General features: G+C 40.3%; 1 protein-coding gene across 4 annotated transcripts in view; it reads right to left on the reverse strand.

Annotated features, from left to right (window-relative positions):
- LOC124617518 overlaps nt 1-14,887 on the reverse strand; it is a 112,099-nt gene that overhangs the window by 55,641 nt on the left and 41,571 nt on the right. For all 4 annotated transcript variants that reach the window (XM_047145274.1, XM_047145272.1, XM_047145269.1 and 1 more), the window contains one exon: nt 10,182-10,310. In XM_047145274.1, the coding sequence (XP_047001230.1) occupies nt 10,182-10,310 (129 nt within the window). The remainder of the gene's footprint in view (nt 1-10,181; nt 10,311-14,887) is intronic.

A 14,887-nucleotide genomic window follows, 5' to 3' on the forward strand; every position in this document is an offset into this window, starting at 1 on the left:
TCCAAAGACTTGCCTTTTTCCCGCTACACCTTCCTTGCATCCTTGCCTAGATGAGTGGTTGCATTGCTCTTATTTTATCTATTGCTGCATTCATGAATTTATGTTATTAATAGTATAACTAACTTAAAAGATAAATAGTATTGAAGTTTGGACACATCAAAAATTACTACTGCTTTTGGTGCAGTTACACCTGTTTAAGTCCCAAGTTTACCATTGTACTCTGGTTGCCCTAAATTTGAATAACACCAATCATCAATCAATCAAACCATTTATCAGGAATTTGCACAAATATAATCATTTCAAAAATGGCAACTGTACTTGTAAATTGATAATTCCCAGCACAGACACACAAAATAGTTCTGTAACCTTTTGTAATTTACTAGCAACTTATTAGATAAAACGAATTATTGCCTGAATCTATAGCTCATCCACTCTAGTAAATTTCAACCATATAGTTTTATAAAGAAATATATATTTTCCAAAATCAAAAAATATTCACACACAAGTCTTTACGCAGCCTGGCCCATCCAAAAATCTTTAGTCAACAGCTAGCTATTAATAAATTAATATCTATGTAACGAGTCTGTATACCATGACCACTGTGTTAACCTCTCCGTATTGATATCTGCAGTCATGCAGTAGTCAGCCTCTAGAAAGTACTCTGTCAGCCTCTAGAACGTACTCTGTCAACTTCTTGTTTCAAATTTGTGCTTATTTGAGTCAAGTTAGGAAGTGAAGTATACAGTAGCCCATCTGTTGTCACATAAGGAACAATTAACAATTCCAACCATCACTGTTTAACACCATTCAATATCCAGAAAAGTTTTCAGTTATGAGTCAACATACTTACGCGCTACACACGAAGATGTGGCTCGAACCAGGTTAGTATCATCAAGCATTCACAATGACAAACTTTTGTGACACGTTAAAAACGTGTGTCAAAGACTTGAGCCCCAGTCTTTTGTGGTAACTGCACTAAAAGCTGTTGCTGTAGTAGTAATAGCTTTTGTGAAGGAAATCCAGTTATGTAGTCATTAGTCATGTGCAGTCAATGTTAAAAAATTAGCCAGAAAGAACAATAAGCTAATAATAATACTACAACAAAAGAAAATGCATGAACAGATCTAAAACATTTGGAGACATTAAAAATAGAAGAGCTAGTCTGATAAATCAACTTGAGGAAAATTTTAAGTGTTCCTAAAGCCTCTCTCAAAAAGTTGGGTAAATGAAAAAGAATGTATTAAATATTTCAAAATTTGATTGCCATCTCTCAAAATAAGATTGATCCTCAAGACTAATTTGGGATGCCTTCTCTGTGCATTCACATAAAATCTGGGATACAGAGAGATATACACCACAAATCTAGTGAGTCCTCTCATTGGATGGGGAAATCATGTCAACTGCTAGCATCTCACTCAGAGGCAATGCAACAGGACATCTTTTTCCCTCGGTACCTGAATACAGCTGCATCATGGCTGTACAGTCAGTTTCACCACACCTAGTTTGTTCTCTTTCATTTCGAGTTACTTCTCCTCACACTGACATAAGGCCCTGTTCCTCAACACCAAGATTTAAGCATAAAAGGGGATGTGGTTTTGCTACTATAGGTATTGTAGAGGCCTTCTTGGGTGCTGAATTCACTACTTAATTGCTCCTAATTCCCACATGCTCTGATACCCAATAGAATCTCAACTATTTTCGTAATGTTGTATGGGAGAGGGTACCTTGGATGGACCAGACAGGTTCATCTGCCGTGTACATAATAGAATGGATGTTTGTATTGAACTACAAGAATCAGAGAAGATACAGAATTTCATAGTCTAAATATGTCTATCTGTTCCAGTCTCTGAAGATCTCATAAACCTTTGCATCACAGACCGAAATAATTTCACATATAGGCTTGAGAGTATGAGAAGTGCAAACTATTCAACAGTCCAGCCAGAAATTCTATCACTTCATAAACCTTTATAGAGCTATCAGATTGATTAGTTGTGTCCAGAAACATGTAAAGCAACCTCTTCTTGTTCCCTGCCTTGTTTGTCATGCCTTTGTCCTAATGGCTTTAAAGGCTGAGGTTCTCTATAGACTATCGATATTTTTGAACCATTGCAATGCTTTATGCCTACCGCTAACTGCACTAATGCTTATGGTAGTTATGCCAGGGGCAGACTGTCTGTGATGCTGGCTTGAGTAATTTGGAATGGGAATCTACCAACAGTGTGGTGGGTCATACTTGTAATACTATTCACCCAATCCTGGACCCGGTTTACAGGGTTGCCACAACTTTCCCCAAGTGAAATTTCCTGATTTCCCGACAAGTTGTAGCATTTTTCTGTGACAGATTTTCAGATCTCAATGGTAAGTTAAGACACAAGTTGAAAATCTGTCTTTGCAGTTATGGTACACAAAACAATTATGTGCAAACGATGGAGGGGGGGACCTTGCAAGCAGATGATGTTTCCTGATGTGAGCAAATATCTTAAGTACTAACATCAACATCTTTTGTAATTAACTGCTTTTAGATGGAAAAAGCAAGTCAAATGTTATATGTGTTTCATTAAGACCTCTGATGTTATTTTACTTCAATAAAACAAAACACATTTGCTGACAAAGATACACATTTCCTCAGAGATGCAAGACATTTAAAATACCTTCACTGATTCAGAAATAGCCACAGAAAGAACAACACCTCTTGAAGAAGTGTATAAGATGGGAAAGCATTGTGTAAACAAACACTGTAGGTGATCACCAATTAAATGTTGGTTCCACTATGTTCGTTGTCGTCGGTTATTACCCACTGTGTTATACCTCTTATTTTGCAGGTACTTCTGAAGAGACAGTAGCAATTCCTGAAGTCCATCGCCCATGGCCTCGGGCCTGCTGAGGAGCACCGCAGTCCTGGGTCCACTGCATTACGCCACACACAAACAGACCCTGTCTGCGGACAGATTGGTGAGACCAGATCCAATGGGCAGAGCCTGCACATTAGTGGGAACCAAATGGCTTCAGATCGGTAGGCCAGATCCGTTACAGAAGCCAGCAGAAACGGCCTGCAGTTTTGGCCTGTCGGGAAATCCACTTGTGTGGCCAGCTATTCACGAGCCACAGACAACGTGTTGATGAAATGAACCTTGGTGAAAATCCATGCAATAGATAACTTGCTCAAATACTCTGAGAATCAAAAATAATGGTGATAGGTACCAAAACACTGTAAAGATGATTGCCGAGACGCAGACAGGCACATAGAAAAGAGAGTCACACTCTCACAACTAAATTTTCAGCCATGGCTTCTGTTATAAAATGAGAGCACACACACATTTACACAATCACTTAGGCACAACTCGTGCACACATGACCACCATATCTCTGGCCACTGTGTCAACAGTCTCTAAGAATCAGATCCAAACAAGCCACTCTTCATACGTCCCTGCCTCTCGTTGGCAGCTGCTAGGCTAGTGGCAAGAAGTGACTGCAAGCTCAGGGGAGTTGTAGGAAGGACAGAAGCAGTAGTAACGAGGGAGTAGGGAAGTGGTGCAGGTTCTCAGCTGCACTCAGCTAGCGACGATGCACGACACCTCAGTAAACAAACCATTTCATCTATTGAGACAAAAATGAGATTTTTCCAGTGGGTTTTTCTTTTCTTTTTTTTCAAATTTCCTTGATTTCCAGAACCTGTGACAACCCTGGTTTATGACTTTGAAAATGGCCACTTGGTTGAATATCACCTAGTTTGTTGTGATGAGCATTCATATTGGTAGCTTTCAGAATCATAGAGGCGGTAGTAGTTACTTTAGCACAAGCTCTCAACCCTCTCCCACAGTGCATTGCCTATGTGTGAATGGAAGCATAACGAGAAGGCAAATGACATAAAACAATCCTGTTGCGACACTGAAGAGGACATTACTACTCATATATTTTGAGGACATAACTGTTCTGACAAAAGTGGGCTCTTATACCTGACACCTAGAGTAGTCAATAAACTGCAAGTACCTTCTTTTGAGTCTGAATATGCAACCCATTTATCACCTTTTCAGACAGTCATTTCCTTTTAAAAAGTCGTGATTTCCATAAATTGTGTCCATGGGTATGATTCAAGCTTCTCGAAAGTCTTTCAGTTTCATCCACAGTGGTTTTCCATTTTCTGTACAGCACTGTCTCAATCGTATAAGCCGTACAGTATCCGCTATTTCCCTGCCATTCAGTTATTAATTTTTTAATCACATTCACACTCAAAATCTGCATCTAGCATTTTTGTTAATGACACATTCAATCTTATTACAGCCAAAAGCAATGGCAAAACAAGCTCAAACAGTGGCGAGTTGCTTGTGTCACTCATGTTTGCTAATGAACAAACAATATTCAGTGTTCAACACTGTTTAACCCCCCCCCCCCCCCCCCCCACACACACACACAAAAAACTACTTCTGTAAGAATAGCCAAACAGGAACAGAACTTACACAACAGCAATGTTCTGTTGCAAAACACAATGCTCAATTCAGCGACAAGGATCTTTGTGGTTACTACACCACGAAGGTACTCATTACATATTCTGTTCTTACCTTACCTTATATTCTGACAACTTTCTTTACTATCCAGTCTCTCTCTACTTTTTCCGGTACCCCTCCTCTAAATGTGTACTGCACCTTTTCATATTCTATTACTCTGCGCCCTAAACTTTTTACTAAAGACTTCTTCTGTTTAGCCTTAACAAAAATTATTTACATTTCTGTCTTGCCCTCATTAATGGCATCTTACTCCTTTTTAAATTTTCATTTTCCAGTCTTTCACCCTCTTTTCCTCTATTTGTCAGTTTGCTTTTTAATCTTGGATTACTACCGAACATTTTTTATACAGCCACCTGAACTTTCTCAAAAACATTCAGTCTGAGCATAGTATTCAGAGTGATTTAATCCTAATACAACTTTCTACTTTTTGTCCTGTCCTTTTTCTCATTGACTCCTGAAAAACAAACTTGTTGTCGATAGCCCAAAACTGTGTTGCTTTAATGATACTGTTGACAGTCTTAATGTAATGCATAAGTTAAAAATATTTCACCAATGAATCTATATTGGAACTGGCAATCTCTGTGTAAGCTAGATGTTGAGCTGCAACTTCTTACTCTGCTTGCCTAAGAACATCATACTTTGTCCCTTGCCTAACTGAGAACATGGTGACTATGAAGTGCAAAAGAAAATACTCTGGTAGTCAGTGTCAACATGAATCTGTTATAATTAAAGTTTTATAGTCCTGGAGAACAAGAATGTCAACTGTTTCAAACCTAGTCCAAAACAGCAATTGTTCTACTGCACGACATAAAAACGATAGCATGATCCAACATTGACAGGCTGATCACAAAACTACTACTGCTCTCTTTCACTTATGTTTCAGTTATAGATCCCATTGTCTAAAACGTTATCATGGGAAGCAGAAGAAATTGATAAATGTGGTACTACACTCCTGGAAATGGAAAAAAGAACACATTGACACCGGTGTGTCAGACCCACCATACTTGCTTCGGACACTGCGAGAGGGCTGTACAAGCAATGATCACACGCACGGCACAGCGGACACACCAGGAACCGCGGTGTTGGCCGTCGAATGGCGCTAGCTGCGCAGCATTTGTGCACCGCCGCCGTCAGTGTCAGCCAGTTTGCCGTGGCATACGGAGCTCCATCGCAGTCTTTAACACTGGTAGCATGCCGCGACAGCGTGGACGTGAACCGTATGTGCAGTTGACGGACTTTGAGCGAGGGCGTATAGTGGGCATGCGGGAGGCCGGGTGGACGTACCGCCGAATTGCTCAACATGTGGGGCGTGAAGTCTCCACAGTACATCGATGTTGTCGCCAGTGGTCGGCAGAAGGTGCACGTGCCTGTCGACCTGGGACCGGACCGCAGCGATGCACGGATGCACGCCAAGACCGTAGGATCCTACGCAGTGCCGTAGGGGACCGCACCGCCACTTCCCAGCAAATTAGGGACACTGTTGCTCCTGGGGTATCGGCGAGGACCATTCGCAACCGTCTCCATGAAGCAGGGCTACGGTCCCGCACACCGTTACGCCATCTTCCGCTCACGCCCCAACATCGTGCAGCCCGCCTCCAGTGGTGTCGCGACAGGCGTGAATGGAGGGACGAATGGAGACGTGTCGTCTTCAGCGATGAGAGTCGCTTCTGCCTTGGTGCCAATGATGGTCGTATGCGTGTTTGGCGCCGTGCAGGTGAGCGCCACAATCAGGACTGCATACGACCGAGGCACACAGGGCCAACACCCGGCATCATGGTGTGGGGAGCGATCTCCTTCACTGGCCGTACACCACTGGTGATCGTCGAGGGGACACTGAATAGTGCACGGTACATCCAAACCGTCATCGAACCCATCGTTCTACCATTCCTAGACCGGCAAGGGAACTTGCTGTTCCAACAGGACAATGCACGTCTGCATGTATCCTGTGCCACCCAACGTACTCTAGAAGGTGTAAGTCAACTACCCTGGCCAGCAAGATCTCCGGATCTGTCCCCCATTGAGCATGTTTGGGACTGGATGAAGCGTCGTCTCACGCGGTCTGCACGTCCAGAGCACGAACGCTGGTCCAACTGAGGCGCCAGGTGGAAATGGCATGGCAAGCCGTTCCACAGGACTACATCCAGCATCTCTACGATCGTCTCCATGGGAGAATAGCAGCCTGCATTGCTGCGAAAGGTGGATATACACTGTACTAGTGCCGACATTGTGCATGCTCTGTTGCCTGTGTGTATGTGCCTGTGGTTCTGTCAGTGTGATCATGTGATGTATCTGACCCCAGGAATGTGTCAATAAAGTTTCCCCTTCCTGGGATAATGAATTCAAGGTGTTCTTATTTCAATTTCCAGGAGTGTATATTAATCAAACCTTAAAAGTATCATATGTGTAATTCATAAAATTAAATGGTGTAAGCACTGCAAAAGCCACTTTAGCTAAACTGACTTCATTTGCTTAGAGATGGCACTACTGGAAATAAAACTGACAAATGAATTAAGAAAGTACTCATTAAGTATTATAAACCAATATTAAAATACGCTAGGGCACCTATGTCTCAATCTGAACTGAATATATTGCTACATACTTTGTATTTGAAGTGATGCATTGCCTATCACTACTCATGTCAGACACATTTACTGCAAAAGCTGCAGTTTATCACTCTCATCAGCACATTAAATATCTTTTTCTCAGAAATACTGTGTACACTTCTGGACCTGTTCTGACAACAGAGATACACTTAAAAGCTGACAGATAATGAAGTTCCGGTCTTGTAAACACTTGTCAATTTCCTGCAGGATGTACACAGTAAAGATACAAAGCACATGAAATGTTTCTGTAGCACTAAATTTTCTGTTATCATTTGCCAGACTATAACTAAAAATTCATAGGTTATGTGAAAAAGTGAATTAGTCTGGTTGTAAGGGCATTTCTAATGAAGTATTGCACCCTTTGGATGATCTGATAGTACCCTACCAAAGACATGCTCACAGATAATGAAAAACAGTTCATAAACAGAAATAAGTGAATGTGTGTATCATGCAGTATCATCGATCTTTTGTAACTGAATGTTTATTTTGCTTTTAACCAAATGTTTCAACTATTCACATTAGGCATCATCAGTCTTTTTTGTTTCTCATTCTTTTCATACGTCCATTTCTTCTTGTGTACGCAATAAATGAACACAGTATGGATTTCCAGTCAACTGACATACTAACTGTGCATTTCAATGCACATAACTTTTCTTTCTGCACACTACAACACATGAACACACAGTGTGTAGAAAAAAAGGTCATGTACAGCAAAATGCACACTAGCTACATACAGTCGACAGGAAACCTGTACTGTGTTATCTACCAACCATACAAGAGCCAATGGACACACAAATAGAATGGGAAACATAAAAAAATCACTAAATATGTCCAATATAATTAGGGTGGTTGATTCAGGGGTGGGGACCAACCAATACGATTAGGTGAAACACCTTTGGTTAAAAACAAAATATACATTTGGCTGCAAAAGACAAGTATCATTTGTCCTTATCTACATGATAAACATAATAGAAATAGCAACTGAGGCAGAATGGCTGCAAATATTAACAATAAATAAATTATCTTAATCACCTACTGATTGATCAAAACTGTTTGCCCAAATTCAACACGGTGAACAATACAGATGACGTAGCTCTTTCTTTGTGCTCAGAGACCGGAGATCTACATTCAAGTAGTTTCAAGATCACTGAATAGAACAGAATGTAACAAATGTGTAAATTTATTCTTCATTTCAAATTCTAAGAAACAAACAAACAAACAAGTGAACATTACCAAATGGACGAAGATACATGGAATGTCTACTTCTAAAATATTGTCCACTTACTTGTTATACAATTCCATTTCCCTCATTTTTTGTAGAATGGAGTATAATTGCTGTTTTTGAGAATGCCTTGATTCATACTCTTACAATAATCCTGTTTCTTTTATTTAACCAGATGAATATCACAGATTTTACTTACAGAACTTCTGTTTTCCACAATTGAAACCAGTAATTCTATGAATAAAATGTGTGATTACAAGCTAGTTTAAAAAAAAGTTGCTTTGATCGTTCCCTGGAAAAACTATGCTGAATGTTACAACTCATAATACGGGGTGTATCAAAAAGAATCATCCTATTTGGCACGTCTATATTTCTGAAACTAATAAGCATATACAATGAATTTTGTTTTCATATGAACGGGAAACTCAAAGTTTTTATTCATACCTTTTCGCAGGTGTTCAATATGTCCCCCCTTGAGATGCACAGCATATGTCAATTCGGAATTCGGATTTTTCCCACACTGCAGCAAGCACGTCTTGATTTACAGCTTCCATAGCTGTTGCTATGCAATGTCTCAGTTCATTCATTGTTCTTGGTAACAGAGGCACATAAACAGTCTTTTATAAACCCCCATGAGAAATAATCACATACAGTTTGGTCTGGTGACCTTTGAGGCCAGTAATGTACGGCTGAATTACTTGGTCCAGTGTGACAGATCCATTGTTCAGTAAGCCAGTTTTAAAAATTCCAGCACTTCCAGATGCCATTCTATTGGTGAATGAAGTCGTTTGAATCAGTCTCCAACTGTGGGAAACATAAGTTCTCAAGCATATTGAGATATGTGCTTCCTGTGACAGTGTTCTCAGCAAAAAAAAAAAAAAAAATGGACCCCACACCTTTTCCTGTGAAACTGCACAAAACACATTAAATTCTCGTGAGTCCCTCTCATGTCGTACAATGTCATGTGGTTGTCCCTTACCCATATTCTCACATTATGAAAGTTTGCCTTTCCATTTAAATGGAATGTTGCCTCATCACTAAACATTAAGCATGGAAGAAAACTATCGTCCTCCATCTTGCGAAGAACAAAATTACAGAATTCCAGACATTGTCATTTGTCACCTTCGTGAAAAGCTTGCACTAGCCGAATTTTTTATTGTTCATGTGCGAATGTCAATGCAACACATGTCACATGGACATCGGGCACATGCTGAGCTGTCGAATACACAGTGAACAGATTTCTGCGGACTCCTTGTGGAACTATGGTGGATGCGTTAAACTTCTACATGAGACATTCAGGGCCGTCCCAACAATATACCTTTACACAAACAACCTGTTTCTCAGAATTGTTCATGCCATTGTCCACTGCTCTGTGCTGTAGGAGGACCCACACCATTCCTGGTACGAAAGTCATACTGAACAGTTATTACTGACCTCCACTGTGCAAAATGTACAACACAAAATGCTTTCGGTTGGCCTGACATCATTTTTACTAAACTGAAGTGGATGCACACTGCTGTTACCTGGTGGGAAGCATGTAAGACTTAAAAGTTTGCTCTTTCGAACAGTAAGTTGTTCATGCACATATCTCGCATAACATAACAGTTATTATTTTTTTAAATCGGATGATTCTTTTTTATGCACCCCATACTACAGCAAGTTAAAGACCGTAACCTGCAAACTATAAATATATTTGTTTCACTACCAGTAAATGAGACAATCAGTTCGCATACATACCACACCATACATCTGAAAGTATTAATACAGTGTATACATTTCTCAAAAGAGAAAACATACATAAAATAATCAGGTCTCAAAACAGAAACACGCATGTAATGAAATGGAATATACCTGAATCATCAGAGACAGTGGCATAATGAGAGTCCACAAGTTCCTGTGTCCTGCTGCGCTGATTTGCCGCCTTTGTCTGAGCTTTGATTTTTGCTAGAGGTTCACGCACACTTATGCTTGTGTAGCCTTCTGAAAAAAATATTTCACAATCAACGATTAGTCTTCATAATGAAAACCAGAAACCTCTTAACAATTATCCAATTCCATTTTGGAATTCAAAAAATTAACATCTACAATATATGCCCCACACACATACACACATGAAAAGAAATTCAGCACCACTTAAAAATAAGAAACAAACCAACAACTGAAACTTCCAGGCAGATTAAAACTGGGTGCCGGACTGAGACTCGAACTTGGGACCTTTGCCTTTCGCGGGCAAGTGCTCTACCGACTGAGCTACCCAAGCTCGAGTCACACCCTGTCCTCACAGCTTTACTTCTGCCAGTACCTCGTCTCCTACCTTTCAATCTTTACAGAAGCTCTCCTGCGAACCTTGCAGAACTAGCACTCCTGAAAGAAAGGATATTGCGGAGACGTGGCTTAGCTACAGCCTGGGGGCTGTGAGGACGGGGCATGAGTCGTGATTGGGTAGCTCAGTCGGTAGAGCACTTGCCCGCGAAAGGCAAAGGTCCTGAGTACGAGTCTCGGTCCGGCACACAGTTTTAATCTGCCAGGAAATTTCATATCAGCGCACACTCTGCTGTAGAGTGAAAATTTCATTCTAGAAACCAACAACTATTTAATAATAAAGTTATCAACTAAAATCCCGCCAAGATCTAAGTCATGTAACTGGCTATCTGTTCATTGCATTCATGGTGGAAATGTCTCATTAAACAAGCTGAATCAACACTATTAGCAGACTGCATGAATACACAATTTGGAATTAGCCATTTTATTTCCTAATTACTTCACAAATTCAATGTACTAGTCTTATCTACAACATTAAAATGAGCTGCAATTATATTACAATGACATTCGGCTATCATGGGAGCACTTAACAGGTATCACAAATAATTCTAAATAACTATTCTTGATACAACTAAGGCGAAATAATTACAAGAAATAGCCACCATCTAGCAGATGCCAAAGAAACTGTTCCAAGTAACTAAAGAAAATTTAAGATTAAATCACACACACACACACACACACACACACACACACACACACACACACACACACACAATTTGCTGTGGACATCAGATCATGTAAAACCATCAGAGATATGAACAATTAAACTAGAAATTAACGAAGATACGTGGCGACATGAAACTACTTCTCTCGGTTGTTTTTTAACTATAAACTATTATTAATGTACTGCACTCAGTGTGTCTATAAAGGCTTAATAATAGCAAAAATGAAAGGATACAAATAATGGATCAAATATCTTCACTGGTTTTAACTGGCAGATTAAATCAAACCGCCTTTTACACACTTCTGTTCATAAATTACGGGATTTTTAAGATCTCTTAAATGACAAAAGTCATAGTGGTAATATGTACACTAAACAGCATCTTAGCAACCCTGTGAAGTAACACAAGTATATTGAAAAAATCATGTGCTTGATAGGGATTTCTCTCAGCTGGGTGTACTCGCAATGTACAGAGTGTATCAAAAAGAATTGTCCAATTAAAAAAGAAAATAACTATTATGTTATTTGAAGTATGTGCATGAACAATGTACGGTTGGAAAGAGCAAACTCTCGAGTTTTACATGCTTCCCGTTAGGTAGCAGCAGTGTGCGCTCACTTCAGTTCTAGTAAAAATGGTGTCAGGCAACAGAAAGCATTTTGTGTTGTACGTTTTGTGCAGTGCAGCATGACTTTTGAACTAGTTATGGTGTGGATCCTTCTACTGCATAGAGCATTAGATGATGGCATGAACAATTCTGAGAAACAGGTTGTTTGTATAAAGGGAAATCACCGGGCCATCCCCGAGTGTCTTGACACACAAGTTTAATGCATCTGCCATAGTTTCACAAGGATTTCACAGAAATCCATTCACCATGCAGCTTGGCAGCTCAACATGCCCCAGAAGTCTGTCTGGCGTGTGCTGCGTCGATGTTTAGACACGAAACCATACAAAATTCACCTACTGCAAGCTGTTCATGAGGGTGACAAGCAACAAAATGTGGAGATTTGTAAATTCATTCTTGGCAAGATGGAGGATGACAGTTTTCTTCCATGCTTAGTGTTTAGTGATGAGGCAACATTCCATTTAAATGGAAAGGTGAACAATCATAATGTGAGGATATGGGGTACGGAACAACCACATGAAGTTGTACAACATGAGAGGGACTCTCAAGACTTTAATGTGTTTTGTGCAGTTTCATGGGAAAAGATGTATGGTCCTTTTTTTGCCAAGAATACTGTTACAGGAAGCACATATCTTGATATTCTTGAGAACTTTCTTTTTCCACGGTTGGAGACTGGTTCAAACGACTTCATTTACCAACAGGATTGGGCACCGCTACACTGGCATTTGAAAGTGGGGAAATTTTTACATCAATGGATTACTGAATGACGGACCAGTCACACTAGACCAAATAATTCAGCCTTATATTACTGGCCTCCAAGATCATCAGACCAGGCTGTATGTGATTATTTCTTATGGTGGTTTATGAAAGACTCTGTTTATGTGCCTCTATTACCAACAACAATGAATGAACCGAGACATCACATAAAAGCAACTGTGGAAGTTGTAGTTCAGGAAACGCTCGCTGGAGTGGGGGAACAAACTGAATACTGCATTGATATATGCTGGTATCCCAAGGGGGGACATATTGAACACCTACAAAAAGGTATGAATAAAAACTTTGAGTTTCCCATTCATTGAAAAACAAAATTCATTGTATACGCTTATTAGTTTCAGAAATATAGATGTGCCAAATTGGATGATTCTTTTAGGTACACCCTGTATTATGACCAATAACAAGTTTCATGTAGAGCTTTTCCATCACTGTTCATGTGGCCATCACCGGTCCTAATTGATAAGGCATTATTTATTATCCAGTTCCACAATCCAAAGCACTCTAGTTCACTCAAAGTCAAACACATGGCCATTATCCAACAAGGTAGAGAAACTACCAATATATCGTTTTGACCAAAGCAAATGCACATGACGTGCCCACACCAGTGCTGCAGCCCACAGCATTCTCTCTGCCCACTGAACACAGTCAGCACCCATAATGAATGCTATATACATTATATGCAACAATAAGTTAAATTCTGAATTGACTATAATACCATGCAGTCCCACTGGATTCTGATACAGCACTATAAGGGAAGGAAGTCATTGCAAGAAGTACTACGGCTAGTCCCATAAAGAGGCAGGGGCTATCAACAGAGTACTGCTTGGACCCATTACTACCTACAAATACTGTGTGTGTCTGACGGAGACAACCATGTGGCACACAAGGTATCCAACTGCCCGTACAGAGACAAGTGCGGCCTTTCCTTCCAAGCTCATTCTGTGATACCAACGGGGTGCAGACCACTCCTCGGTATTGTCGGTGTGAAGACATAACGTAAAAGCAAGGTATCATCCAATCGCAGTGTCTAAACTGCAAAAAATCCAGGCTGAAATAATAACAACATTACGAAGAAGAGAGACTGCTATTCACCATATAGAGGAGACATGGAGTTACTGAAAGGCACAACAAAAAGGTTTTCTAAACATGTGATCTTTAGGCTAAACGACCTTCTTCTAAAGTAGACAACACACACACACACACACACACACACACACACACACACACACACACACACACAAACCACTGTCCCTGGCCACAAGGACTCTCCAACTCCACCGCATAAATGGACTACTAAAATGAGTCTTCAAAGTTAGTTGTAATGTCCACTTTACCATAGGAAGGTTAAGATGCAGGCTGTATTTGTTGCATCATCTGCTAGAATCAATAGTGATGACTCATTGTGGTGTAATCTACATTATAGATCACATGAGTCTGAACATGTATAAGAGCATGATGGACTGTCAGGGTCACTCTGCTGAAGCACTAAGACAGGTTCTCTTGCCTTAGTAAGTGTGCATGTGTAAGGTAAGCACAAACAATACAGATAAAAAATAGGAGCACAGCTTCTCTTTGAAAGGGGCAAAGTGACATTCTCCACTCTGAAGTTTGCCAAGTTGGATTTTCGCCAACCACTCTTCTTCCCACTTTTGTAAAATGCACCCTTATGTCAGCAACTCCTCTGTGGAGCCTTCGATAGATAATGTATGAGCATGATCATTTCCCGGAAGTCCCATGGCTTGGCAGAGAGAGAAATACCACAGCAATACCTTAATTGTGAAGTGGTACACTACTGGCCATTAAAATTGCTGATGATAAACAAGTATTCATTGGACAAATATATTATACTAGAACTGACATGTGATTACATTTTCACACAGTTTGGGTGCATAGATCCTGAAAAATCAGTACCCAGAACAACCACCTCTGGCCATAATAATGGCCTTGATACACCTGGGCATTGAATCAAACAGAGCTTGGATGGCGTGTACAGATACAGCTAGCTGCCCATGCAGCTTCAACACGATACCACAGTTCATCAAGAGTAGTGACTGGCATATTGTGATGAGCCAGCTGCACAAGAGACTAAAGGATGAGTCAGAGAGTAGTTTTCAATTGTCTTTCAAGTACTGAGGGAGTCGTATAGAGCTCTCCATATTGCTACCCATCTCCTATCT

This window comes from Schistocerca americana, chromosome 1, assembly GCF_021461395.2.
Source record: "Schistocerca americana isolate TAMUIC-IGC-003095 chromosome 1, iqSchAmer2.1, whole genome shotgun sequence".
NCBI lineage: Eukaryota > Metazoa > Arthropoda > Insecta > Orthoptera > Acrididae > Schistocerca > Schistocerca americana.